The sequence below is a fragment of the Rhinolophus ferrumequinum genome, chromosome 9 (assembly GCF_004115265.2).
Source record: "Rhinolophus ferrumequinum isolate MPI-CBG mRhiFer1 chromosome 9, mRhiFer1_v1.p, whole genome shotgun sequence".
NCBI lineage: Eukaryota > Metazoa > Chordata > Mammalia > Chiroptera > Rhinolophidae > Rhinolophus > Rhinolophus ferrumequinum.
Window position 1 is genome coordinate 694863 of NC_046292.1, and position 27561 is coordinate 722423.

The 27561-nt window shown below is 57.4% G+C and overlaps 1 protein-coding gene across 4 annotated transcripts; it reads right to left on the reverse strand.

Annotated features, from left to right (window-relative positions):
• Positions 1-6056: 6056 nt before the first annotated feature.
• Positions 6057-27478, reverse strand: NADK (NAD kinase). Of its 4 annotated transcripts, none has more exons than XM_033113676.1 (12): positions 27091-27478; positions 19542-19760; positions 17743-17826; positions 11876-12005; positions 11494-11602; positions 11320-11405; positions 10161-10263; positions 9674-9828; positions 9354-9453; positions 9017-9174; positions 8482-8564; positions 6057-7994 (listed from the first exon to the last, which is right to left on the reverse strand). In XM_033113676.1, exons 2-12 carry the CDS (start codon positions 19718-19720, stop codon positions 7823-7825), a joined length of 1359 nt encoding a protein of 452 aa, XP_032969567.1. In that variant the 5' UTR covers positions 19721-19760; positions 27091-27478; the 3' UTR covers positions 6057-7822. The 4 variants fall into 4 exon arrangements, with proteins under 4 accessions (XP_032969567.1, XP_032969566.1, XP_032969570.1 ...); XM_033113675.1 differs by lacking the exon at positions 27091-27478 and adding an exon at positions 26321-26488; XM_033113678.1 differs by lacking the exons at positions 6057-7994; positions 8482-8564; positions 27091-27478 and adding exons at positions 8582-8733; positions 26321-26446.
• Between the last annotated feature and the right edge of the window lie 83 nt (positions 27479-27561).

Genomic DNA, 27561 nt, shown 5'->3' on the forward strand with positions numbered 1-27561 from the left:
GCCCATATTGGCCGACAGGAGTCCCCCCTTAGCTGCGGTTTCACTTCCCACGGTTCCAGTTACCCGCAGTCAATCGCAGCCATAAAATATTTGTTGACTGAACAATTATCAAGTAGGTATTCCATTACCAAAAAGGATTTATTCTGGAAAAAGGGCTGCAACCCAGCCCGTGCAGAATCGGCCAACCACGTGCACATTCTGGTTTTTGTGCTAAGATGGAGGGTACTTAGACAAGAAGTTAGAACAATCGAGTTTTATGAAAAGGAAATGAGGGACCATAGGGTTGGACCAGGTGGGCTCAGGAACTTCCATGAGCTCGGCACCTGCTCAGAGACCTTGCAGCCTGATCAGTTTCCTTAAAGTGCCAGCTCATCTTTACCATATTAAATGGAATATTCCAGAAATAAGCAGTTCATAAGTTTTAAATTGCACACTGTTCTGAGCAGTGATGAAATCTCCTGAGGCCCTGTTCTGTCCAGGAGGGCACTGAACCATCCCTTTGTCTGATGTGTCCAGGCTGTCCAAGTTCCCCGCTCACTCAATAGCTCTGTTATCGGATGGACTGCTATCAGATCGACCGTTGGGCATCGCAGAGCTTTAGTTCGAGTTGCCCTTATTTTACTTAATAATGGCCCCAAAGTAGAGAATAGTGACGCTGGTGATTCAGACACAGAGAAGCTGTGAAGTGCTTCCTTTAAGTGACAAGTTGTGTATGTGTAGGGAAAAAAATCAGCTGGCATGGGGGGCTTTCCCTGGGATGGATGTGCAGACAGCTTGGCTGGTGGAGAGGCAGGGAGGGTCCCTGGGGCTGGTTAGGGGCCTGGGCCTGGAAATGAAAAATATAAAAAGAAAGCAGAAGTGAAATTAGTGTTTACAGACACATGTACTTCTGAGTGTCAGAGAGATGTGTCTTCATCATTCCCGAACAGTACTCTCCATGACTTTGATGTGGGAGAGCTCCCTCCCTACACAAGTCTTAAGCCTCCCTCACTATAGAAATTTTAAGTCTCCTTTTCCCTAGTTTCTTGCCTCCTTAGCCCCGTGCTTTGATTACTCTTCTAATCAGTTTCTGAATCCTAGACTAAAGATTGCTCCTAGCCTGAGTCACAGAATGTCTCTCAGATAACTACTAAAAAGCCTGTGACTTCCCAACACCCCCAAGCCATTCCAGACCTGACTCTTGGATAATTCCATCCCAGAGACCAAATAGGTTTTAACTTTCCCCCAGGCCAGTGTACTTGTTGATTGTAATCACTGAAGCCTATGTTCTTTCCAACCCATTCTGGGCCCAGCTTGAGAACAACTGAAGCCACCTGAATGACTGGTTGAATGGCCACAGGCTCTAGAGAGCTAACGGATTTATTAATTAAAAGCTATTTTTCCTCATTCAGGGGCTTTGGAGATGCAGAAGATACCCCAGCAAGATTGCCAGTCACAACCAAAGAAGCCAATATGGTCTTCCAGGCAGATCCTGAGACCCCCTTCTTCTCCTCTGAGATCAGATAGGGCGAGCGTTACACGAATCCCCCAATAGGTAGGGACAGCTCTACGCTCCTGCCCAGCAGGAAGCAGATACAGAAGACCTCCTGTCCCTCAACTTCCCAGAGATTTTATGGGGATCATGTCTCTCAAGGGTAAACAAGGCAGGCAATTAGAGACAGGCATGGGTCTCTGAATTACCACCCAGAAGACCTCCCCTCTCTGTCCCCCTCTGTCCGAAACTTCCCCTTTCCATTGTAAACAAATGGGTACAAGATACCCAGCTAGATCAAACCGGCCACTCCCACCTGCGCAGTTTATAAGATGATGTAATAGCCTCTTGTCAATCACAAGTGTCAATCAGGTGGTCCCACACCAGGAAAGGAATAGCCCATTTGAGAGAAAAAGATAAAAACCACGAAGGTCCCATCAGTCGGGTTCCTTGAGCCATTCACTACGGCTTGGGTCCACTTCTATTTCTTTGAAGTGTATTATCTCTTCTAATATACTGCTCTCTCACCACTTTATTTCTATGTCTCGTTCAGTTCTTTGCTCGAGACACCAAGAGCCTGGACATGGTGCCAAGAAGGACTCACCCTCCAGTAACAACTTCATCAACCTGAACGAGGTTTACAGGGTAGATTTTTCCACTTTGCACAAAACTCTTGAGACGCTTGATGACCATCCAGCCATCACAGCTGTGGGTGGGTGGTCAATGAGTCATTTGTAACCAAATAACTTCAAAAACAAACTTACAAAAACTCTCAAAACTTTCACAGCAAAATTTCTTACATTTCATCTGGGATGGCGCGTTTTGATAATTTTGAAATGTCAGGGGAGCCTGGGCACCTGGTCCCCCCAGTTAGGGCCCCCAGCATGGAGGACAGTGCTCCCCTCCCCAGTGAGCTCACAGCTGGCCTCTGGGCAATGCTGCGGGGCCTCCAGCCACCACCCGAGCCTTTGCTGCTGCATGGACACGAGGGCCCTTTCCTGTTCACTATCCTTCTGGTCTCAATACAGCACATCCTCACTTGACGTCATCGATAAGTTCTTGGAGACTGTGACTTTTAGCGAAACGGTGTATAATGAAACCAATTTCACCACAGGCTGATATAAACAAAAGTTCCTACGGCATATTTCTGGTCACAAAAACATCACCCAATACCTAAATAAAGACCCAACACTTATAATATTAAACACTGAAATAAATGCAAACTCTACATTTAAGATGCATAAAAACAAATAAGATTATTTCCCATCCTGCTGACTCCAGGTCAGGGTCCAGGTGGCTAGAGCCGTCCCGGCAGCTCAGGGCGTCAGGTTCGTGACCCACACAAACAGGTCGCCCTTCCATCCAGGGCCACCCACAGACAGGGCAATGCAGACACACCATTCACCTCCCTGTACATGTGTGGGACGTGGGAGGAAACCCACGTGGACGTGGGGAGAATGTGCACACCCACACACACAATGGCCCCGGTGGGAATCGATTTTTTTACCTCCTCAACGTAATGAGACGATGTTATTTGAGAACGTGCTGCATTTGTAGAAACACTGCTTAGCTGCCTGTGAAGGCAGAGGTTTCCCCAGTGGCCCATGCCCGATTGATTGTGGTCATGAGAAGAAGCCACAACAACGGATCTGTGTGTTTTATCTGCATTTTACTGGAGTTTTGACTTCTTCCTTTGACTGGATTCCAAGAAGCAGGATTTTGGGGTGAAAGAATATAGACTGGGCACAACTCTCCACACCATCAGCTTCAAATGTGCCTATTCAGCCTCTTTGCTAATGTGTGCACCAGGATTCTGGTGGGGATGCGATCGGTAGGGAAGCAGTGCCTTGGATGGGGGGGCCTGAAACCCACGGAGCTCCAGGGTGTCGCCTGGCCCACCCTGCCCATTCTCCCCACACACACCTCCAGGGCCTTCCCGGCTCCTCTCTCCTGGAGTTCAGATGACGTCTAAAGGGTGATTTTCCAGAAGGCGGGTGGGAAGGCAAGGGTCCACAGGGGGTTTTGCTCTGACGCCTTCATGGGTCCGCCCATACCTGACCCCCCCCTTGCCCCCTCCCCACTTCCCCGTCCAGGCTCTGTCTGGGCCTGGGGCCTGGTCTGACAGTGATGGTTCCAGCTGTGTGGGACGGAGACCTGCAGGCCCAGAGGAGCCAGTGTTCCCAGGGGACAGTGAGGGCAACAGGCAGGTGTGGACAGGGGCCCAGGAATCCGAAAAACTGAGAACGGCTTCTGGGTCATGGTCCAGTGGGCAGGAAGAGGGTTGAGGGCCCTGTCCTGTGCCGCTGGACCCCTGCCAATGCGGCCAGGAAGCACTGGCCAGCCCGTCACTTTCCGGGCACCTAGTGTCTGCCTCCTGACCACAGCCCCTTGGCCAGGGGGAAGCCCCGCCAAGCCCACATTTGGTCTGTTGCATATTGTCTCGGTGCCTTTGTTTTTAAACAGACAGCATTTATCAGGGCTCCTCAACTCAGGGATTCGTTTCCCCTAACGGGCTGACGAGCCTCTGATTGGAGGAAGGCAGCCGGTGATGGCAGTGATGCGGGCGCCCGGGCACAGGCCTGAGCCTGCTCTCCTCCTGCGAACCTCACCCCACGACGTGGGCCACTGGGAAGGAATCCGACAGACACAGTACAGACCCGGCCAGTCCGACGAGCAGGGCACCCAGTGGGCCTGCATGCTGGTTGCCCAGCCAGGACCACTGTTGGGTGGGGTCGAGGCGGATCTGCCTGGCCCCTCACCACCCTGGTCCTGGGGGAGAAGCAGGAGGGGACAGGTCCAGCTGGCCTTGGTCCTTTCAGTCAGAAAGTGGAACCTGACCCATCCCCCTTGGCTCTCCCCTGGCTGCTGGGCCATGGAGAAATGGGGCCTCCTGTTTCCAGAATAATACAGGGCCTTCCTGAGTTTCCTTCCCAGGCTCCAGGTCAAGGCCAGGTCACCCGAGTGGTGTCTAGGACCCCCCGTGGCCTGGGGCGGCCAGGACACTGTCCTGGGTCCTGTGGGTGACACCTACTCCATCATCCATGTCTGGGCTTTGGAGAGAAGGCAGACAGATGCCAGTCACACCAGCCACTGCCTGAGCCGAGTGCCCCGAGGGCCAGATTCTGTCCAGTGGGGGGATCACACCTGCAGGCTCCTCAGCCACACTCACCCAGAGTTAGGGGGCAGCTGTAGACACTAATGCTCTGTGACACGACCTGATCAGCAGGTGGGGAAACTGAGGCTGAGGGAGTCAGCAGCCCAAGGTCACTAGAAGCAGTGCCACAGCGGCTGAGCCCAGGCTAAGGACCCTGTACTACACATTCAACCACAGGGCCCTCCCTGCTGGGGAAAACATTGCTCCACGGGTCACTGCCAGAGCAGGGAAGCACCATGCAAGGTCCCCTCCCATGGGCTGGGTCCAAGGTCATGGAGGCCAAACCACAGTGTTGGGGAGCGGCCCGGCCTCACTGCGCACATGGCTGAGGTCAGGCCAGCCTCAACCAGAGGCCGGCGGGGCTGCCGTCCTGAGCGTGCTCCCTGCTCCCTTTGTTCTGCTCCCCAATACCAGGTCAAGGCTCGGAGGTCCACAGCCTTTGCTGAGAACGACCCGTGGGCAGTGCCCATGCCCACCAGTGAGACAGGCCCCGGCCCAGAGGCTCCAGCCAGCTGGGTTTGGCGCCTGCTCTCAAGGGGCGCCCTGCCACCAGGGGCGCTGAGGCTCGGCCTGTCCCTATGCAGGAACCCGGGATGCCAGCGTGCATTTCAGTGCCGGCCCCAGACTGCTTATCAGCCACATGTGCTCCTGCCAAGTAACCACAGACGGGGCTGGGCCACCAAGACCCGCCAGAGGGGGCCGCAGACACCTGGCAGCCACCGAGACACCTGCGCTGGAGGGTGACTGTCCGCTGCATGCAAAAGGCCCTCCCACAGAAAAGTCGCAGAGCGGTGGACCATGGGGCTGGGTGGGCAGAGCACGCGTGGCCCAGGATGGACAGGGAGGCCAGGGGCCAGCTTGACTGCCCAGCCCAGGCCTTTGCTTACGTCTGTCCAAGGACGGCCGGTAGCAACACAGGTGGGTGTCCTTTCAGCACGAGGGTCCCAGGAGGTCAGGGCTGCCCAAGGAGCTGGTGCCCACAGGGTGGTCCTTCGGTTCCTCTGGGTGTCCGTCCCAGTGCCCACTTCAGCTGCTGGCAAAGCCTTGCCCACGCCCACCAAGGCCTGGTCAGCTGGGAAAGGAGCAGGGGACGGAGGCAGGTGCTCCCACCTGGCCCCCAGCCACACAGGCCTGAATGGAGCTGACTGTGAGGACCTTGCAGCCTCCGGCGTGGGGGCCGCAGGAGTGAAAGCCCCCCAGGCCCCTCCAATCAGCCTCAGGGAGGCCAGTGCCTGTTGCGGCCTCTGCACCTTCCGCCCCTCCCTCCCACAGGCCCTCTGGGGAGGACACCGCCCAACCCCACGGCACTCGGGACAGGACTCACCCCGGGGGCCACCCGAGCAGGCCCCTGTGTCTCCCGTTCTGGGGGTCATGGGCTTCCTGGGCGACTTCCAGATGTTACAAAGAAGCAAATAAAGTCGTCACTCAACCCAACTTTATAACAAGTCTGTTTATTGAAAGGATCTGAAAATAGTAATAAGGCTTTCAACATCATTTAACAAATTTTCAGGATATTAACAATATGAAACATTAAGAATTTGCTTCAAAAAATCCAAAGCCTTCTAGATCATTCCAACATCATGCTGCTTTAGGGCTGACACTTGCTTTTCTGTCTGAACAAGTGACCTGGATTCTGAACGCCGCTCTTTGGACCTAAAGCCGGGCTGGGTCGGCCCCTCAGCCAGAGGGAGGCCGGTGGGCAGGCAGATGGCGGTGAGAACCGGCCTCTAGTCCAACACCAGGCAACTGCCAGCCCACCGAGGCACCCAGAGAGGCAAGAGTGGGGGACAGTGCTTGATGGATGTGCATGGACAGTGGAGACTCCAAAGGTGGCTGCCCGTGTGGACCTTCCAAATGGGCAAGGCACAGCCCCACCCATCACTGCACAAGCGAGACCCAGGATGGCAGGGACGGGGGGGACAGCTCTTCCCTTCTCGCCAAATGAGCACATGAAAACACAGAGACAAACCAGTCACTCAACAGGCCCATATTTAGGGTGCCTGCTGGGCGAGGGAGCAAAGCCACATGCAAACTGAGCCTCGACTCTGCCCATGGACCCCACACTCACACACACGCCACCCCCACCCGGCCCTGGCTGCCAAAGGAGGAGTGAGTACTGGAATGACGGTTTCCAAGCACCCCAGGACCCACAGGGACAAAGAACAGAACCAACATGAATGTCACCACCACCGCTCTCTGCACCAACCTATTTGTCCCAATCTTCTTGTGACAAGTGTACAAGACCACAGCTTACCAAGTCACCCATTTCTCTGTGTGAACCATCACCCCCACCCACGGTGACCATGCCGGACTGGACAGAGGGTCCCAGCACATGTCACACAGAACACATGTAAACACGGCACAAAACTCCACTTCATGACAGTACAAACCCCTTTCCTCTGGACTCTTCAGTGCACCTGATAAAACCCATACATGAGAATCTCTAACAAGTATACACAGGATTTAAATCTCTTCCAGGGCGCAGAGGGTGGACCCTGACTTGTGAGGAATGTGTGTGGGTCCACCTGCCACCTGGCTCACGGGCCACGGTGTGGCGCACTGCAGCACCTGACACAGCAAAGCAGGGCTCGGAGACAGGCGGGGACCGAGGCAGGAGGGTGTGGGCAGCCCCAGTGCAGACCCCAGCAAAGGGCAGGGACGCTGCCAACCAACTCCTACCTGCTCTTGGGGGAGGCCTCCCCTCCAGGACCTTCAGAGGAAAAGGAGCAGAAGCAGGGGAAACTGTGGCGGCTGAAAGAAGATCTCTGGCTGAGACATTTATTTGCAACATTAAAGGAAGATCTCTCCGTCCTGACCCCCTCTGAGTTTAACAGACTGGTTCGTGGAGTTTCCTGACGAGGGTCACAGGTAGCCTGTGCCACGCGCAGCCCTGCCCTGGGGACAGACTCTGACTGACAAGACGGGGGCGCGGTGCTGGCATCAGAGCTCGGCCTCCGTTCGGCTTACTTAGAAACGCAAAAAGAAGTCAGATTTAAAATGTTAAAAACGGCTGATTTGGTCAAGAAAAGGCAGGTTCCAGGCTCGCTCTCTGGCTACAGGCAGGAGAAGTGACACCGGATGCCCGCACGGCCGTGACCCTTCAGGCCGGCGTGCTCCGGGAGGGGGCGTGGGCAGGAGGCAGTAATGGCAGGAGGCAGGGCGCTCGGGGGGCCTGAGCGCGGCCGCAGCAGCGCGGCCTAGCCCTCCCCGTCCTCTGCGTCCGCGTCCTCGTCCTCGTCCTCGGCAAAGTGGGCCTGTCTCTTCCTCACGTTCCAGTGCAGACACTGGGCCAGGCTCCCGAACCAGTCGCTCACAGGGTCCCGCACGCAGATGGAGGGCAGCGGGTAGCAGGAGGTAGTGATGCTGATGCTGGAAGACGACACGGCCGGTGAGCGCGCCCAGACCCCTGCCCAGGGCTGCGGCCACCGAACCAGCAAAGAGCCACTCCGCACCCGGCTCCGCCGCCTGGCTGGAGGCCACCTCAGCCCTGCTCTCGTCACTCCCCGAGCAGCCTGGCCCCAAGTCCTCGGATGCATGGGGGCCAGGAAGCCTGGGACTTTGAGTCTCGCATGAGGAGAGCCACCGGGGCTGGGGGCTCAGTGGTCCTGGCGGAGGTCCCGGGACAGAGCCGTGCAGCCCCATCCGTGGAGGCCCTGGGAGGGGGTGGTGGGAATGGTACGGGGACAGGACGGACGGGCGCAGCTGGCGAGTTACCACCAGGCGTCGCAGAACGTGGGACCCGGCGGTAACCTGAGTGACAGGCTGCCCGACAGGCACGGCCCCTCCCCGCAGTGTGATCATGTGTGACAAGGACCCTTGCTGCCTAATCCCTCACGCGCCACCGCGGCCCACCCACCTGTCTCCATGGCGGATCTCCTGTCTCTTTCGTCCATCGAAGGACACCCAGGCCGTGTTCCTGGCTTCTGGGGACAGCATGATCTGAGGGAGTCAAGCACGGCAGGTGTGGCTCGTGTGTGCAGCTGCGCCCCAGGCCCCTGCCTGGCAGGTGGCCCCGGCCGGGGGCCTTGCAGGCGTGCACAGTGCCCACCACATGCCGGGGCCAGCTCCAGGCCACCAGGCGCCATCCTGTGTCTCGCTGACGTCAGAACTGGGGAACAGAGGACAGACAGCTGTGTGTGCAGGCCCGGAGCTCTATGCAGACACAGCCCCACCCACCAGGGCTCATTCCTGACCTGGGGCCGCTCAGCCTGTCCCCGCCCGATGTGGGCCCAGACGAGGACAGAGCAAGGCCCTTTCTGGCATCAGCAAGGTGGGGTCCATGGCCTGGGGGCCCCAGGGGACAAGGCCGCCTGGGCCAGAACAGGTGGTCAGTCCCACAGGCCCCACGCTAATGGCTCAAGCTGGAGAAGGTGGAAAGGGTGGGCTCTGACCTTCAGCTCAACCCCTGCCGGGACCACAATGGGCCGGAATGACAGCGAGTGGGGGCAGATGGGCGTGATCATGATGGCTGGCACGTTGGGGTGGATCATGGAGGCCCCGGCTGCGGCTGCGTATGCTGTGCTGCCCGTCGGGGTGGACACGATCACACCTGGGGACAGCCGCAGGGTTGCTCTCCACGCCCCCCACCCCCGTGGGGTCCCCAGGGCACACCCACTGACCAGGCTGGACAGTCACGCCTGGGGATAGCCGCAGGGTCGCTCTCCACGCCCCCCGCGGCCCCCCACCCAGTGGGGACCCACAGGATGGAGACGCCCGACGCCCACCTACCATCGCCCTGCACAGTGGTGATGAGGTGCCCGTCCAGGTAGACGTCCACGTTGGACAGGTAGGAGGAGGGGCCTCTGTCAATCACCACCTCGTTCAAGACCTGGGGGGGTGGGGGGGGCCACCATGCACTGAGAGAGGCTGGGCAGCGCCCCCAGCTGCGTCTACCCACTCACAGCCCTGCTCTGGGCTCTCTGCGAAGTTCTGAGGATGGGGGCTCCCCCTTGGGGTCCAATCAAAGACCTCAAACCTTGTGCTCCTCCCCGAGGCTTTAAGACAGGGAAGATAGGCTCGGGGACTCGCTGAGGGACGTGTCCACAGACCTGGTACTGCATGACCTGCTTGCCGACCTCCACGTCCAGGTGTGCAGCCAGCAGCCCGTTCTCACCCAGCCCGTTGGGGACGGCCACCTTCTCCCCTCTGAGCTCCTTCACGACCCTGACCTTCAGCCGGCTCCGGAGGACCACAGCTGCGTTCCCTGGGGGCCCGGACGGGTCACACCCAGGGAGGTCAGTAGGGGTGGAGGTGACACCCCAAAGGAAACAGAGACCCTCCCCACCCAACCAGGGACTCCCTTTCTTCTCCCACCGCAAGAGCAACACTTCTGTGTCTTCTGCGAAAGTCAGCAGGCACAGGAGCATCAGCCCGCGACCTGCCCCACTGCCCAGCGTTAGGAAAAAAGGCCTGAACTGGTGAAAGTGCAGGATCTCTGATGCTGAAACAGGGAAGCGTGCACTATGCCTGAGCCCAAGCCAAGTGAGGACACACGCGTGCCCAGAGCTGCGGTGGCTCCAGAACACGGTCACTCACCCTGTATCACCTGCGTAACTTGGGTCTGAAAGTTCTCGAAGTTGAAGGGGGTCAGGAAGCCCAGGGAGCCCAGGTGGAACGCCATAACCGGGGGCACGCTGCCCTGTGAGCCGACAAGGCGGGTCACTCAGCTGGCCAGTCCACTCAGGTCATCGAGCCAGCCCCAACACTGACCTACCCCTGCCATGTCTGTCTCTGGAGGGGAGGGTCAAGGCCAGGTGGGGCTGGTGGGGCTGGGCTGACGGTGGGGTGACCACGTGAGGTCAGCAAGAGGTCAGGGAGGCAGGAGGCTCGGCCGTGCAGAGAGCAACGGGACTGACCAGCCTGCTGGCCAGAGGACAGAACGGACGTGGGGAGCACAGTTCCCCCAGCGCCAAGCCCGAGCCCAGCAGGGTCTAGGCCGGCCGGGGGCGGTGGAGTGAGTGGGACTCTGGTCCCTGTCACATGACTCCGTAGCCCCTGCTGGGCAGGAGGGCTTTGTAGAGGCGACGCAGCAGGGCTCAGCGGGGCTCGGGCCACCCCCAGGACCCTCACTCCTCTTCCCAAGCTCTGACTCTGCAGCACTGAGACTTGCTTATCCATGCCACCTGGTGCCAAGGCTCCAGTCCACACTGCCCACAGGACCTGCTCGTCGTGCCCCACTGGCCACCATGCTCCCTTCCAGGCCCTCTCCACGGCCTCCACACCTGACCATCTAGTGCCCCTGGCTGGGTCCGTCCAGGAGAGGGTGGGCTCAGATGGCCCCCTTGGCCCCCCGCACAGACCCTTGCCATCTCACGCCTCCCAGCATCTCCCCCAGTGCCCTGGAGGGTCAGCCTGTGGCTGCTGCCCTCGCCCACGAGGCCACACAGCACCAGCTCTCCTTGCAAGGCCGTCTGTGCGGGCAGCTGCCCCAGGACGGTTTCTCCTTCCACTGCCCCTTCCCCCACTGGTGACAGAGCCAGCCTGCCCCAGCTTGTAGCACCGCACAGAGCAGCCGCACCACGAGGCCTGTTTGTAAACCTGCTCTGTCCTCAAGTAACTGAACTTAAGGAAAGTCCGTGTGTGTCAGAGTAAGAACGTGTGTGACTGCTCCTGGGGGCACGAAGCTCGCGACCAGGAAGGCAGGCCCGGACGCAGTGAGAGGGCCCGGGCAGCCCGAGACCGACGGGAGTCTCACCTGGAAGAGCGAGGAGGCGTAGAGCAGGGTCCCGTCCCCCCCGAGGCATATGATGAAATCGATCTGGTTGGAAATGTCATCATAGTCTAGAAAACATGAGGGAGCTGTCATGGCTGCCCTCCAGGGGCAGAGGATGGAGCTGACCAGCCACTGAACAGAAGCAGGGTGGCTCACCTTCTCTGAAGGTGCAGAACTTCCTCTTCACGGGTCCGAAGCTGTCGTCGCCCACGATGGCGGGGTCTTCCAGAACCTTCTTCTCCACATACACGACCATGTTGTTCTCCTGGAAGGCAGACAGCAGTCAGCCCAGGCCTGACGTCCACCTGACCACGCCGGCTCCGTGAGGGCCCCTTGCCAGCCCAGCGCTGCAGGATGGGACCGGGTCCTGTCCTGGCTGCAAACTGCTCGCTCCGCCTGCACAGCCCGCTGTCCACGGTCACGGAGGCCACTGCCTGGGACTGGCCTGCTGACCTCACCAGCCCTAAGCCCCCTGCTGGCTGAGTGGAGGGGGGGTGCAGAGGGGTAGGGGCGGCCCCGCCCAGACCCGCCTGCTTGCCTCCATCAGGTACATGCACAGCTCCTTGAAGGGCTGCAGCAGGCTGGCATCTCGGATCTTCTTGATGACGAGGACACTCTTTGGGCACTTGTTCCACGTCAACCGCTGGCTGGCAGGGTCCTGGATGTGCCTGGGGGAGAGGGGCGTTCACACCAGGACAGGCCCCGCTGCCTGGGCGCAGGCCGGTCCAGAGTGGCCGACCTCCCGCCAGCTGCCCTCCCACCTGGAAGGGCCTCGCTAGGAGGCCACGTGCCCCGGGTACCCTGCTGCCTGAATGTGCCCACGGCTCACCTCAGTCGCTGAGCTCACACACACGCGTTCTTTTAGTTCCCATGACACCCCCGAGGGCTCTTTAGGGGCAAACATCATGCACAGCCCAGCTCCAGGAGGATCCAGCTGGCCGTCCTTTGCTCGGTACCCTCCCTGCACCCAGCCGAGGTGCCAGCCTCTCACAAACACCCAGACTGGCCGACTGGGGACAGTGCTCCTGGAGACCACTGCAGACCCCTCAGCTCCCCCGCTTCCTGCTGGCTGGCGTGTGGGATGCAGCCCCATGTCTACACCGCTGTGTCCAACTCAGCTGAGCCTCAACTTTTACAGGTGAACAACACCCGGTTTTTAACTGTAAAAACTGCTTCACCCTGTGAAACTCCCCTGTGACGATCAGGTGGCTGTGTGTCACTGCGGCTGAGCAAGCCACAGAATAATGCACAGTGCTGACGACCCTAATGCAAGGCGCCCTGGGTGTGATGACGTGTCAGTGCAGGTCCGGTCAGTTATATGTAACGTGCCTCCTCTGTGGGGCCGTGACGGGGAGGCTGTGCGTGGGACGGAGGAGGGGTGGGGGGACATGGGAAATCCCTGTGCCTTCCCCTCAATTTTGCTGAGAACCTAAAACTGCTCTAATAATTCTTCTAAAAGCCAGTGGGCATCCTGCCGGAGAGGGATGGCCCCCCACCCCCCAAGGCGCGCTGGTGTCGGGGGGCCACACACACTGCGGTCCGAGGGCAGTGGGCCCTCAGACAGCTTCTATGTCCTACTGTGCACCAGAGCTTGTGCTGGTGTCAGCGGGGCTGGTGAGCCCGTTCCTGCAAGGACACTCTGAGTGTTGCTGTGTGTTACCGTGTGTGGCAGTGTGTTGGTGGGTCAGGTGGACATGAGTGTGAGTCAGTGTGGGTGGTGTGTTCTGTGTGAGGGAGGATGTGTAAGTGCGCCAGGGGCGCTGGGAAGCAAAATGAAGGCAGAAGTCATGCTGCGGCGGAGCCCAGGCCTCTGGCTTCCTGAAGAGGGCAGAAGCTGGCAGCTAGCTGGCAGGAACACTGGCAGAGCCTTCACCTGCCATGTCCTCTGTCTCACCCTCAGGTCTCTGGCCCCTCCCAAGGACCATGCAGCCCCACTGACCAAGGTGGAAGAGCCTGAGGGGTGAGTTCTGAGAGTCGGGCTGAGGGCTTTCAGGGCCAGGAAAGGGGAGGGAGGTGGCCTTCCTGGGCCCCACAACTCCTCACCCGCCCTCTCCTCCTCCAAGGGCCCTGTTGCTAAGTAACCCGGGGGAGCCAGAATGAGGCAGCAGGAGAGGCCAGAGGCTGGGCCTGCTGCAGGAAATGGCCTTGATCCCCCTCTGCAGGGAATCTCCAGGTGCAGGCAAACAGCCTCACACACTCACACCAAACGCACATCGGTGCCTAACGTGCACATACACAGACACACACACGCACAGGCATTCACACAGACGGGCACATGTATTCCCACACAGGGCTACGCTCATGCACATGACAGACACAGGCTCCCACTCATACAGACTCGCACGAGGACACACGGACACACACACCCACCCCTGCACAGAAATATTACAATGTACACACTCATAAAGCCAGACACTATGCTTGTGTGTCTTCTGTGTCTCTAAGTATGTGTGAGTTTGCTTGTGTGTGTGTCTGCGTGTACAAGCAAACTCACAAATACTTAGAGACACACAGAAGACACACAAGTACTGTGAAGGAATCACAGAAATACAACATAGTGAAGCAACAGGAGACAAAAAAATATAAACACAGCAACACTTCAAGGCAGAAAACCAGTCCCACTGAGGATACACATACTCTCTGCAAACAGTTACGGCAGCTGGGAGCGGGGTAGAGCCCAGGGTGGCCCTGCCCCACCGTTCTCCCTCACTAGGGAAGACCCAGCCCTCCAGGCCTGAGAGGGGAAGCTGAATGCCTGTGTGTGTGTGTGTGTGTGTGTGTGTGTGTGTGTGCACGCACACACATGCCTGCATATATGCATGGGGGGCATATCTGGGAAGGGCTCCCAAATGAGGCATGCCCCCATTCTGCAGCAGGGCAGCTGGAATGGGCTGTGTGTCCTGCACAAGTTGGAGCCAGGGCCCAAGGAGAATGCTGGCCTGGAGGGGCCCTCAGGAGCTCCGGGGCTTCGGCCCGCTACGGCCCTGACCCTACTGAGGCCCGGCCTGCGCCCTCCTTTGCCCATATCCCCAGCTACAACAATTTCTGCCCTCAGCCCACCAGCCCCGCCTTCCTTGCTGGGGGCACCATCGGGGGCGTGTCAGGTGAGTTCAGTAGGCGGGCGGCAGGCATTTCCTGGGCCCTGGGAGAAGGGAAGACGTAGACTTGTCCTAGGAGCCTCCAGTATGCTATGGGAGACACAGCCCTGCTTGCAGGGTGCAGTCAGAGGGAGTATATAGCCCACCCTCAGAAACCCAGTCTGAGGGGGAGACATAACTCGGTCCCCGTGCGAGAGGAACCCTGCTCACATGCAAATGGGAAGTCTTCTTGGTGGGGAAGAGGAGGGGTGGGTGAACTGGGGACTCCCCAGGAGGGTGGGAAGGATGAGCTTGAAGATGTGTGTCCTGAATCCACGGGAACCAAGCTGCGAAGCTGGAATCAGAAACCCACTGTGCCTCTGACTAGAGTGTAAGTCACGGGGACATCCCCGCCTGGCCTGGAACACGCTGGGACCTGGTGGAGGACGAGGTCAGGAGCAGCACGTGACCGGGCCAGCCACCATGCTCGTCGCATGCCGCAGCCCACTGGGGACAGTTCTGAAAGCTGCCAGGCAAATGGCACAAGGATGTCCCTGTTTGAGATGCCGGCCACAAGCCTGCCTCCCGGGCTCTGGCTGCCCCGAAGATGTGACAGCGCCACTGGCAACCGTCAGAACCATGACACAAACCACTAATAAAAGTGGCGGGTGTCTGAGCTCGGCGCAATCCTGGCCGACCGTCACTCACCCTTTCCGGGCGTCTCTGCAAGGAGAGAGGTCTCTCATGACGTCCTCTAAGAGCTTCACCGCCTGCCCCGGCCACATGTACAGCTCATGGATAGGTGACGCCTGGCCTGTGCACAGCGTTTCCGTCACACTTGGCTAACGACAGGCGTGTCCCGCAAACCGGCCCCAACTCTCCCAACTGTGCATTTGTACTATACACCTGGTCTCACAGCCTCAAAGTTGAGAGCATGATGTCGCCCTGCAGGGACGTACCAAAGGCTACGAAACAACCACATCGAGAGCTTCCTGAAGTTCAAAACCAGACGGCAAACCACGGCTAAGCTTGCTTTACGCCATCCTGTCGCCTAATCACCTGCTTAAAACAGAAAGTCTTCAAGCCCCTCTGACAGCAGAGGCCAGATCGGAGGTGCCCTGCGAGGTCGGCCGGCTGAGCTCAGCTGCTTTAGGCACCAGGACGAGCCCTGTCCAGCGCTCTGCTCCGTGACAAGTCCCAGCGGAACACACAGGAATCTGAGCAGGGTTGTGGAACCGGCTGGGCCCATGGGAGGAGCGCTCAGGCCTGGGTCAGGAGAGGGGCGTGCACTCCCACACACGTCCGCTGCTTGGCCCCAGGCCCTGGAAGCAGCATGGGTGGCTCAGAGCCCTCGCTGGGTCAGTCGGAGTCTGACTACTGGCTGAGGCAGACACAAAGCCCCTTCCCCCACTGACCCAGGCAGGCTCGGCCGTGCCCTGCAGGGGCCGGGGCGCCAACTGGTCACTCAACTCCCTGCTGGGTCACCTTCTAAGGAAAATGCAGACCCTTCCCCAGAACACAAGCTGTGGGTGCCAGACGGGAGAGTGGGGACGCCTGGCAACCTGGCAGCTGACCCAGCTGAGCCAAAGGCAATCAGGTGTTGGCCATTCCACATTTCAGTGTCAGAGAAAGTATACTGGCATTCACAGTGAAAGGTCCGAGGACAGAGCAGGACGTGAAGGCCCCAATGACCAACCTACCTACCGTCTCCTCCTTTTGAACATCAGAAAGAAGGTCCGTACTATGCAGCCATGGCCCACCCAGCGACCACACTGGAGGGGGGCACAAGGTGGGGGTATGGAGCCTGTTTCCCCAGATGACAGCCCCACCAGACAGTACCAGGCATGCGCCTAGGAGGGTCAGTGAAAGCTGCTTACTCACCCCCTTGGCAGCCCTGGGGGGACACTGCGGGGACAACTGTCCTCGCTCGGGCAGCCTCCCCGAACAGCCCCACCTGACCTTAGGGAGCAGCTCAGATGCCGCCGAGCTCACAAAACCCAAAGACACAGACGGTGACTGAGCTGGGCTAGGAGTTAGGGGATGGCTGATTGAAGAGGGATGGTGAGAGGCCCCTCAGGTGGCACTGAAACCGTGATGTGAGTGACAAGGAGAAAGCAGCTCTGCCAAGACCAGGAAATGCATGGCTTGGCCCGAAGGCACTTGGTGAAAGGCCAGGGCAGAGCCAGCCTGGGGGCAGGGCAGAGTGGGAGCGGCTGAGGGCACCCGTGGGCCAGGCTAGCAGTGTGTGCTGTGCAGACTGTACTCTGGGGACACTAGAGGGGCCGCTGGGGAGCAGGCGGGGTCAGGACCCGGCCCCTGGGCAGCCACGCCCGTGCCAAGCCCAGGCTCAACGTCTGGGTGGGGAGGCGTGGCCCACACGCCACTGGACAAACGCAGCCCCGCAGTTCCCCAGGTGGCCTGGAGGTGGCAGAACAGGCAGTCGCCGTCCCCCTAGCTGCCGGCCACGTCCCACGGTTCAGGACCCCGTCCCACCGTTCAGGACCCCGTTCAGAGGTTCAGAGGGGTCGTGCCCTGAGGTCGGGGGTCCTGACCACTGGGCTGTGAGGGGGGGGGCCGTGAGACGGTGGGGGGAGATGCCCAGGATGGGGGTGGCCTGCTGTGGTGAGCAGCTCACAGGGAGCAAAGGCCCTCAGATGGGTGAGTTGTAGAAGCGCGGCCAGGTCCCTAGGCTTCCCTTAAACCAGGGACCCCGATGGGGGCTCCGCACAAAGGCTGAGGGGTGCTGGGTGCCACAGGGCACCGGCCTGGCCGTCAGGGCTAGAGACAATTCTGATTTTATTTTTTTTATCGTAAATCACCATCAGGTAAGTCATTTCAGTGTGTTTTCACGAGACATCCAGCAGGCAGAACTGCACACGGAGCATCCTCACAGCTTTCCCCATCTGGAGCCACCGGATACCAGATGGGGGGAGCTGGGCTGACTATCAGTGAGGTAGGAGAACCCCAGAAAATCACCCTACCTTCTTAGAGTTTAAATAGTGTCTCATCCGGCACCACATGACGGCCCTGCTCCCATCAGGCTGCGGCCAAAATGCAGCCCCTGCAAGTGGGAGTCTCTCAAACAAGTAAATTCAGATTTTCAAAAAAGCCAATTAATGTCTTGTATTTTAAGAATAATTAAAAGAGAAGCAGCTGACCCACCAAATGTGCTAGCATAAAGTATGTCATTTTTCCTCCTAGAGTTTTTACTGCAAAAAACAGAAAAGCACCTCTGTCTTAGTGGAGGTCCCCCGCCCACCCATCCTGGAGGCTGGCACTCAGGTGACAACACCCCGTGTGCCAGAGCCCCGGGTCCCCCAGCACTCACATGATGGTCTGGGGGTTCTGCAGCACGCAGGCCTTTGGTCCAAACGTGGTCACTGGGCACGGCCCGTGCAGAGAGCGAGTCCTCCTGTGGGGAGAGGGCACACAGCAGGTGAGACGGCGGGTGGCCAGAGGACCGCATGTGTAGACACAGTGCGGGCTGTTCTTGATTCAGAAGTGTCCTCATCAGAGTGACATGAACTCTGTCCAGTAGCCACGGGATGGTCCCTGAAGACTCCGCCCTGCTCTGCAGAGCTGATGGGCAAGCCACATGCTGTCCAGGTAGCAATAGCAATTAGAGATAGACGGGACCACCTAGAAACACCCCTCAGAACAAGGGACCACCCCAGAACAGGGGACCGCGACCTTGGGGGATGGGCCTGGAATCTGGATTTGTGCAGTGTCTCGGTAAGTCTATCTGAGGACTAGTCCTCAGGTCTACACTTGGGAACTAAGATTTGGGAAACCACCCCAAGTAATCCCCATGAAAATGCTAACAAAACGCTTATTCTGAGTTGTACTGTCAACACAGAAGATGCTACGTGAGAGGCCCAACTTTCCAATATTTGAAAAGTGACTCAGCCACAGTCACGTCATTTCATAAAGGGCACTGTGGCCAGCCCATGTCCCAGGGACGCCACTCAGGGCCTTCCCTCTCCTGTCCTCAAGGACCTAGCACCCTCGGCAAGGGGCCAAAGGAGCACCAAGGACACTCCCACGTGACAGGGCAAAGGGAAGTGTTCACCCCCTCACAGAACACCAGCCTCCAGCGCCTCATGGTCTCTGCCCCAAAAACACTGCCACCAAGACAGCGGGTCGGAGCTGCAGACTTGCTCTCGTCTCCAACTCCCAACCTCAGGGTCAACGAGATCTTCAGATCCCAATGCAGACAAACTGGACTTTCTATTGTCCTGTGGAGGCCGCAGCCCTGTCGCAGCATGCGTAATGGCCGGGCGTGCTGCCCTCGTGGGCGTGCCTGGAGCGCCGGGGCCACCCCCATCGCCTTTGGGACAAAGACCTTGCGGTGCGTTCAGAGCTCCTCTGTCTACGTTGGTGTTTACTTCTCAGCTCTGCTCCTCAAGAACTGGCTGTGACCGGGCACACCCCTCAGCCCTCCCCTCCCGACACCGGCAGAGGCACCTCTGACCTGCTGCCACCGCTCGGTGTGCTCTGAAGCAGAAGGTGCATTGTGCAAACCCCACAAAACCAAAACCAAGCACAGAGCTGCCCTGTGCGTGGCCTGGGTTGGACGGTCAATGGACACTGAGGAGGGCGTCACGGGGAGGCTGCTGCCGGCCGCACTCAGGGGTTGAACTTCCTACCCAGAAGCCATGCTGCACCGCGTCCCTGCACTACTGCCCACAGGCCATGGTGACGGGCACTTGCATTTCACAGACATGACCCTTGATTCAGGGGCGACGCTCGCTCAGGCACTGTTCCGGAAAGCAGAGGAGCGTGCACACGTGTCACCACTCCATCAGCCCGGCCATGTGGGGCCACAAACCTCACACCTCATGTTCAAGTGCAAGCGGGCCCACTGATGGGGAAGCAGCTGGAAGCCAGCCGGCCTCTGTAGATGCGCTCAGGCAGTGTCCCCTCCCCAACAGTACCCCAAAGAGCCCTTCTTCAGTCTTCAGGAGTGAGCTCCTGAGTGCTCCTCACACCCCACAGAGGGAGGGAGGGAGGGAGGGAGGAGAGGAAAGGGAGGGAGGGAGGGAGGGAGGAAAGGAGGGAGGGACGGCGGGAGGGAGGGGAGGAGAGAGGGGAGGGAGGGAGGGGAGGCAGGTCAGAAGGCCTCCATACCTGAACTCCTTGGTGCTCGCCAGGGCAGGCGAGGCAGACAGGCTGCGGGACTTGGCCCGACCCCTGATGGGGGCGCCGAGCACCCCGTCCTCATCCCCACGACACGCGGAGCAGCGGTACGAGGCCGCGTCTGCACTCAGCCCCTTCCTCATGTTGACTTTTTCTTGCTCCATTTCCATCGTTGATGAACGAGGGCTTTGTTGAGAAAAACGCTGAGCCCTTAGTTTAATAAAATAAAGGAAGTAAGTAAGTGTGCACAAAACAATATCTACACAGGCGTGCTCCTAGGCCATCAGGGAAATGGCTGAAATCCACTTTACCAAAGAACTTTGAAAATAGCCTGTTTTCATCCAAAACATACTGAGAACTCAAGAACCTATCTGGTTTTTAAGAAGTCCAGAAGAGCTGAAGGTCAAAGAAGAGGAAAACCACCTAGCCAGGGCAGCGAGCAGCATTTTCTCACAAACCGGGGCGGGGTTGCAGCTGTTCACAGAGACTCGGGGTGTGATTTTAAGTGTCTGAGGCCAGGAAAGCTCCACAAATCGCATCAGTAACAGTGGCCGGCAGGTACACATGACTGCAGGCCCTGGAGTCCAGGCTTTTAATCCAGCGCCAATGAAACACCAAAACTGACCTATTTAAGCCTCAAGGAAAACTTCAACTTCCAAAAAGTAGTGAAGGTACTGAGAATCTTCTCTTCTGACTACAGTATAATAAAACCAGGACGAGAGCAGAAACAAAAAGAACGCCACTCTGGGGACGTACGGACTTCCTTTTAGCCAACTTAGGGATCAAAACAACACCAACACCAACACTACAGCACATGGAAAAAGTAAGACTGTAAACACGAAACACAGCCTGTGCCGCCCATGAAACTGTGCTGAGACTCTTGAGAATGAAGAATAACGAGCTGAGGGTTTACTCAATAAAGCGAGAAAAGGAATAAAATCAGCCTGAGACAGGCAGAACAGGTGATGAAAATAGAGGCGGAAATCAACACACTGAGAAATGGGAAAAGAGCACAACTTGGACAAAAACTGTAGTAAATAAACCAGTTTCGATCGAGGGATTAGAAGAAGTACGTTAACTGGAAAACTTGGGACAGAAAGCAATTCTCGAAGACAATTCCCGACTGACTGGAGGAGGAGGGATAACAGACCTCACACAGCGGCAGCTGAGGGTGGCTGAGGCCGAGGCCACTGCGTCTGCCAGGCCCTCGCAGGAGCCAAAGAGAACAGGATGGGCTTCATGGCTTAGGAAGACCCCTACGAGGGGCACCCAGGTGGAAGCCAGCGGAGTAAGTGCCACACAACTCACTTCACCACAGGCAGAGGAAGCAAGGTCACAACACACCCGACATGTTCTGTCACAGAGGAAAACGCCCTCTTAACTTGAGGACAAGGTAGCCGCTGGCACTAGAGGGACAGATGTGGGCAGGAGGGCAGGAGGAAGCTCGGAGCTCTGGACAAGCCTGGGATCTTCAAGCTAAGGTCAAAGGTGACGGGTCCCTGAACACACCTCCCACCTCCGTGCTTCACAATCACCCGGGCTTTGGAAACTCCGAGTTCCCACACCCTGCCTGGACCCACAGGCATCAGCTCTAAAGTGCCCCCCAGGTGATTCTAATGTTTAGCTTGGGGTGACAACACTGCCTAGGTGGAGCAAAATCCTCCAAAGCTTCAGAAACTTATGTTTTATCCAAACAGACGGCAAATTCAATGAAAAGCAGAACCTACAAAAACATGTCTGATATAACCGCTTTTATCTGGTACTGCATGGTGACTACAGCAAGTGCAATAAGGCAAGAAAATGAAATAAAGGCAGAACAGGAACAGGTAACACTGCACGTGCAGGTGACATGGTCTTCTACGCAGAAAATCAGGAATGTACAAAAAAGTGACCACAGCTAATAAGTGAGTTTATTAGCAAAGTTGCAAGAGACAAATTCAATACACAAAAATAAATTGTAGGGCCGACCCGGTGGCTCAGGCGGTTGGAACGCGGTGCTCCTAACACCGAAGGCCACGGGTTCGATTCCCACATGGGCCAGTGAGCTGCGCCCTCTACAGCTAAGATTGTGAACAACGGCTCTCCTTGGAGCTGGGCTGCCGTGAGCAGCCGGAGGTTGGTGTGAGCTGCCGTGTGCTGCGCGGGTTACCGTATGCCACCATGAGTGGCTGGCAGCCAGCGTGAGTGGCCGTCAGCCGGCGACAGCCACCATGAGCCGCTGTGAGCGGACGACCAATGACCGGCGACCGACTGCCTCGGCGTGGGGAGCGCAAAGCTCATAATACCAGCTGGGCCAGGGAGCTGTGTCCTACACAACTAGACTGAGAAACAGCGGCTTGAACCGGAGTGGGGGGGAAGGCGGAAGAAAAGGGGGAAGTAAAAGATAATGAGATGTAAATGTAACAAAACAAACAGAGGCCTTGCATGCGGCAGATAATACAACACTGATGAAGGAAATCAGAGGGGAGACGACCCTGCACATGGGCTGGAAGACTCAACACTGTAAAGGTGTCACTTCTCCCACAATTGATCTATAGGTTTAATATAATTTCTATAAAACTCCAGGCACGCTTGTTGTAAAATCTACCTGGAAAGGTAAGGGTACTGGAACAGCTAACAGAATTTTTAAAGGGAAGAGCAGAGGGAGATGAATTGCTCTGATCTGAGACTTAATCTGCAATGATAATGATCAAGACCAAGGTACCTGGTGGAAGGCAGACACACAGACCAACGGGACAGGGTGGAGCCCAGGAACAGGACACAAATATGCTCAAATGACGTGTGCCAAAGGTGACACATGCGTCAGTCGGGGAAAGAGAGTGTTTTCAGCAAACGGTGCTAGAGCAATCGGACGCCCACAGACAGAGAAGTGAGCCTCAACCCAAACTTCATACTTAACACAAAATCGAACTCAAAATGGATCAAAGTCTGTTACATTAGGAATAAATCATAAACTATAAAACTTTTTAAGAAAACATAGGAGAAAATTTTGGGCACCTAGGGCCAAAGAGAATTTTTTATACATGCTATAAAAAGCACAGTTCATAAAAGGTAAAAAACAGATAAATTTCATTCAAGTTAGAAACTTGCTCTGTGGAAGATACTGTCGAGAGGACTAAAAATCAAACTACACGGGGTGGCCGGTTTGCTCAGTTGGTTAGAGCACGGTGCTAGTAACACCAAGGTTGCCGGTTTGATCCCCGCATGGGCTACTGTGAGCTGCGCCCTCTTTAAAAAGAAAAAAAAAAATCAAGCTACAGCCTGGGAGAGAACATTTACAAACTAGATATCCAACAAAGGACTCTATCTAGACTATATAAAGAACTCTCAAAGCACAATGAAAAAGCACAGAATCCAATTAGAAACGGGCAAGAGATGAACAGACCACGGTAAGTATAAGTACAGGAGAAAACGGTGTGTCATTAGCCACCAGGAAATGCAAGTAAAACCACAAGGACATTGCCACACGCCTACTGGGACCTCTGGAATTACTCAAGCCAGGGCTGTGGAGAAACCATCCCACACGCCGGGTGGGGACGTGACAGGCACCGTCACTCTGGAAGACAGGTGGGCAGTTTATTATAAAAACTAAAGTTACCTGGGCCTTTATCCCAGAGAAACAAAACTGATGTTCACATAGAGCCTGCCCCTGAGCGTCACCTGCGCGTCACAGCAGCTTTCCGTGCAGTGGCCAAAAGCTGAGGTGGCCCAGCTGCTGAAGGGATGGTCACACGTGGCATATCCACACAAGAGGAGGGAATGACCAACTGAGACCTGCCGCCGTGTGGCTGAATCTCAGGCATCATGCGGAGTGCGGAAGCCAACCTGAAAGGGCCACAGACTGATGGAGCCCATGTACACATTCTCGGAGTGACAAAATTAAAGGGGAGAGCAGACGAGCAGTCACCAGAGAGTATGGAGGGCCACTGGGGCGGGGCTACTCCTCAGTGTGACGAACACTTCTGAATCTCAATCGATCGTGTTGGTGGTTACACAAATGCCGACATGGGGAACAGCACACAGAATCACACGTGCATACAATCCGGCGAAATCACAGTACTTTTCCAACACCCACTTCCTGGTTTTCATGACACTGGGAAGGCACAGGGGCTCTCTGTACTCTTTACAACCTCCTGGGTGTCTGGAAGTATTTCAAAAACGGTTAATAAAAAAGGATAAACCGGGCCGGCCTGGTGGCTCAGGTGGTTGGAGCTCCGTGTTCCTAACTCCGAAGGCTGTCGGTTCGATTCCCATATGGGCCAGTGGGCTCTCAACCACAAGGTTGCCGGTTCGACTCCTCAAGTCCCGCAAGGGATGGTGGGCTCTGCCCCCTGCAACTAAGATTGAACACGGCACCTTGAGCTGAGCTGCCTTCCGGATGGCTCCGTTGGTTGGAGCGCGTCCTCTCAACCACAAGGTTGCCAGTTCGACTCCCCCAAGGGATGGTGGGCTGTGCCCCCTGCAACTAGCAAGGGGCAACTGGACCTGGAGTTGAGCTGCACCCTCCACAACTAAGACTGAAAGGACAACAATTTGACTTGGAAAAAAGTCCTGGAAGTACACAATGTTCCCAATAAAGTCCTGTTCTCCTTCCCCAATAAAAAAAAATCTTAAAAAAAAAAAAGGATAAACCAATCAAAGCACTAAACACAAATGTATTTGAAAACTGCCTATTCTGTTACACATTATCCAGAAGCTGTTAACATTTACTTGCAAAGACTAACTTGATGACTAGGCAGTAAACTAATTTATGAAATAATCATACTGACAATGAAAACCAGCTTTTAAAATTTACGTCATCCCCATAGTGCATGTTTGAAAACAGTGAAGCGGGACTCACATTTAATTCAAGTTTGGTTGGCCTGTTAACTTCTAAAGGATGCAATTCTAACTCCATCTAAGTTGCTGACAGCAGGAATCTAATTTTAAACAACAACTTCTGCATGGGAAAGTTTAATTAGGAAAAAAGTGTTGGAGCACAGTAACAAAGTATTCAGAGATAAAGAACTCACAAAATGATGAGACACACCGAAATGCCAATAAGTCACACACACACACACACACACACACACACGCACGCACAACTAATACAGTATGTCCAGAGTGAGCTCTCAACATGTATGCTGAAATACTGAATGGAAAAGCAGTTTATTTGGTGACAGAAACGGAAAACTGTCCAACCTCACTATTAGCACTGAGTTGGGGAAAAGGTGCCTACTAAATCGCCTTTCTCTTCTCCCCCTCCCAATAACACTCAGTGCAGGGGAGGATGTGATGAGATGTGTGTGAATGGAGAAAGACCTGAAAAGTTTGATGGCCACGTGAAGCAAGAGCCTGAGCTTCCACCCATGCACTTTCCAGGACAGAAATGTGAAGGGCCTGCCTGGGCAGAGAGGTGGCTGCACCCCTCCTACGCAGAAGAGAAAAAGAGGGTCTGTGTGGCTCTACCTGAAACCAGTCTCACCCCACCTTGTTCGCTGCAGTGAGTGGGGCACCTCCACCTGCTGTCTCTGACTACTTTTCACTGACTGTCTAAACAAGTGTTTACCTGTTCCCATGCATTAAACTTCCGCAATGTGGCAATGTGGCAATGTGGCAATGTGGGTCAGGGCAAGAGTACACATGGAAGTCCGCCCGTACAAACAACAGTCACAAGCTGACCCCGACTTGTGCAGGACTCGAGGCCACCGTGCTTGTCCACAGGTTTAAGTGGATGGAGTGAAGCCCCCCCAGAGGAGGCGCTGCAGGCTGGTTCGCAACCCGCCAGACCCCCAGCCCCCCTCCCAGCCCCGCAGGTCCCTTCCCCCTGTTTCTTGACGGCACCCCTGAGCTGGTGTCACACAGGAAAGTTGTGATTTCAGGTAACAAAGATATGGGGCTATCAACTGCCATAAAAAACCACCTGCCTCTTCATTGTGCAGGTTAAACGTACTTTTGCTCAAGCGCTAAATCGACTGTTTCCTGTTGTACTGGTCAGGGGCACCTTTCCCTTATTTGTCAGCCTCCTACACCCCCCAAGAATTGCTCCTTTGCCAGCCGGCTGGGAGACCCCTGTATCACGCGGTTTTGCGCTAAACATAAACCTAACCACAAGTTCAAAGAAGAACCAGGCCCTGCTCCAAGTGCAACCACTGTGTCCGGCCCTGCGCTAGCACTTGCCCGGGTCCTCGAGACCCTTGGTGGCAGTAGCAAAGGTGACAACGAGGAAAGGACTCGTGTGACTGCTGGGAACAGAGGTCTGCGAGGCCGAGGGGTGGGGGGCGTCGTCCAGCAAGATGGGAGAGTAACTCATATATCCCACCGGGAGGGCGCGGTGAGACCACGGACATGGGAGCCGTCTGAACGATTCCCAAGACCGATGAGTAAGTCTCCGAGGACGGAGGCGGTAACTAGTTATTCCGGAGCAAAGGCGCCTGATCGCCGAGGGCGGCGGCCCGTCCGCCGGCGGGGCCTCGGGGCCAGCGAGCGGGGGTGGGCGCCTACGGAGATCAACGCGTAGTTATGAGGCCCCCGACCGAGCGCTGCCCAGGAGGGCCAGCCCCCCACCTGCCCACCACACGCGGGCTCGGGGAGGCCTCCCGGCAGCCGTCCGGGGTCGGCCCCTCAGCCCCGGCCCACGTGGGGGAGACGTCGCACTCCCCGGGGCGGGGACAGCGGCCAGCGCCTCCCGGCGCCCACCCCCGGGCGCAGGGCAGGGTGCCCCGTTCCCCCTACCCCGGCTCCCCGCGACCCCAGACGGCCGGCCGGGCCCAGCGGCGGCGCACACTCACCGGTCGTTGCCGCGGGCCCCTGCGGGGCCGTCCCCTTGCTGGGCCGAGCCCGCGGACCCCGCTGCCCCTCCGCCGCTCGCCGTCGCTAGCCGGCCCCCGGCGCCGCGGCCGTCCCCCGCCCCATGGCCGCCGGGCCCGCGGCCCCGGCCCGCCGAGAAGCGATGCCGCCGCGCCGCCAGTGCGCACGCGCGCTCCCGCCCCACGCATGCGCCCCGCCCCGCCAGCGCCGCCAGGGGCCCGCGCCCCGCGCCCCGCCCACCCCCGCGCAAATGGGGCGGGACGCACCGACGCCCGCCCAGGATTGGGGGAGGTGGCTGGGGGGAGGGGGGCAGTGGCGGGATCCCGGCTGCCCGCCGACCACCAATCCCTGGTGCCCCGTCTGCCGCGTCGGCAGCCTGCGGACCCGCACCCCCGGACCCTGACCCCTGTCTCGCCCCGCTCCCCTCTACCGCAGGCCTGGCTGGCTGACTGCAGGCCCCGGTTAGTGATGATACCACCCGCCCAGGATTCCATGACCACCCCGGTGTGCCTCTGCTTAGAAGGAACGTGGTTTGGGAAGCAAAACTCGGTGTGAGCAGCCGGCACAGAACCCCGTCCCTAGGCTGCCAGCACAGCTGGTGGGAGCGGGCCTCGCCCACCCCACGCAGTCTGGCCTGACGGCTCCTTGCACACCACCCGCACCTCAGACACTGTTTTCGCCCCACCCCTACCCACCCCCCAGGACTGGAGGACCCAGAGAGGAGGAAGGGAGCCAAGGCCACAGTGCCCACCTTGTAGTTTCTGGGGGAGGCGCCACCTCCCCTAGTCCAGGCACCGGTGGGTTCTCCCAGGGCTTGCTGAATTGAAGGTTACCCAGGAATTGTGTCCCAGCCGCGTCAGGGACACGGCTGTGAACAAGCTGCTGCAGGGTCACTGTAGACGAACCAGGCGATGCACTGTGGGGTGCTTTGTAACCTGCCTGGCTCCCCGAGTGCCAACCATCATTGCTTCTCTACGCTGCAGTCTCCCCAACACGGAGCACACGGCCCCTCTGCAGCAGCCTGGCCCCCGGCTTTCCCCAGGCCCCCATACCGCCTGTTGTTAGTCTTCTCCAGTTGGGACTCCTGGCCCTGTGTCCAGAGACCTGGGACACTGCTTTCACGGAAAAGGCCACGTCTCACTGCTGTCCTGGGACCACTGGGCAGTGAGGTCACTAAAGGTGGCTGGAATGGGGGGGCAAGGATGATGGGAATTTGGGGGGA

What these genes read in the sequence shown, in the direction of transcription:
- NADK (XM_033113676.1), bottom strand. Translation starts at nt 19,720, where the DNA reads ATGGAAATGGAGCAAGAAAAAGTCAACATGAGGAAGGGGCTGAGTGCA. An exon ending in ACGCCTCCTCGCTCTTCCAG is followed by an intron (nt 10,264 to 11,319) that starts GTGAGACTCCCG and finishes GTCGGCTCACAG; the next exon opens with GGCAGCGTGCCCCCGGTTAT. An exon ending in CACCACTGTGCAGGGCGATG is followed by an intron (nt 9,175 to 9,353) that starts GTAGGTGGGCGT and finishes GGCTGTCCCCAG; the next exon opens with GTGTGATCGTGTCCACCCCG.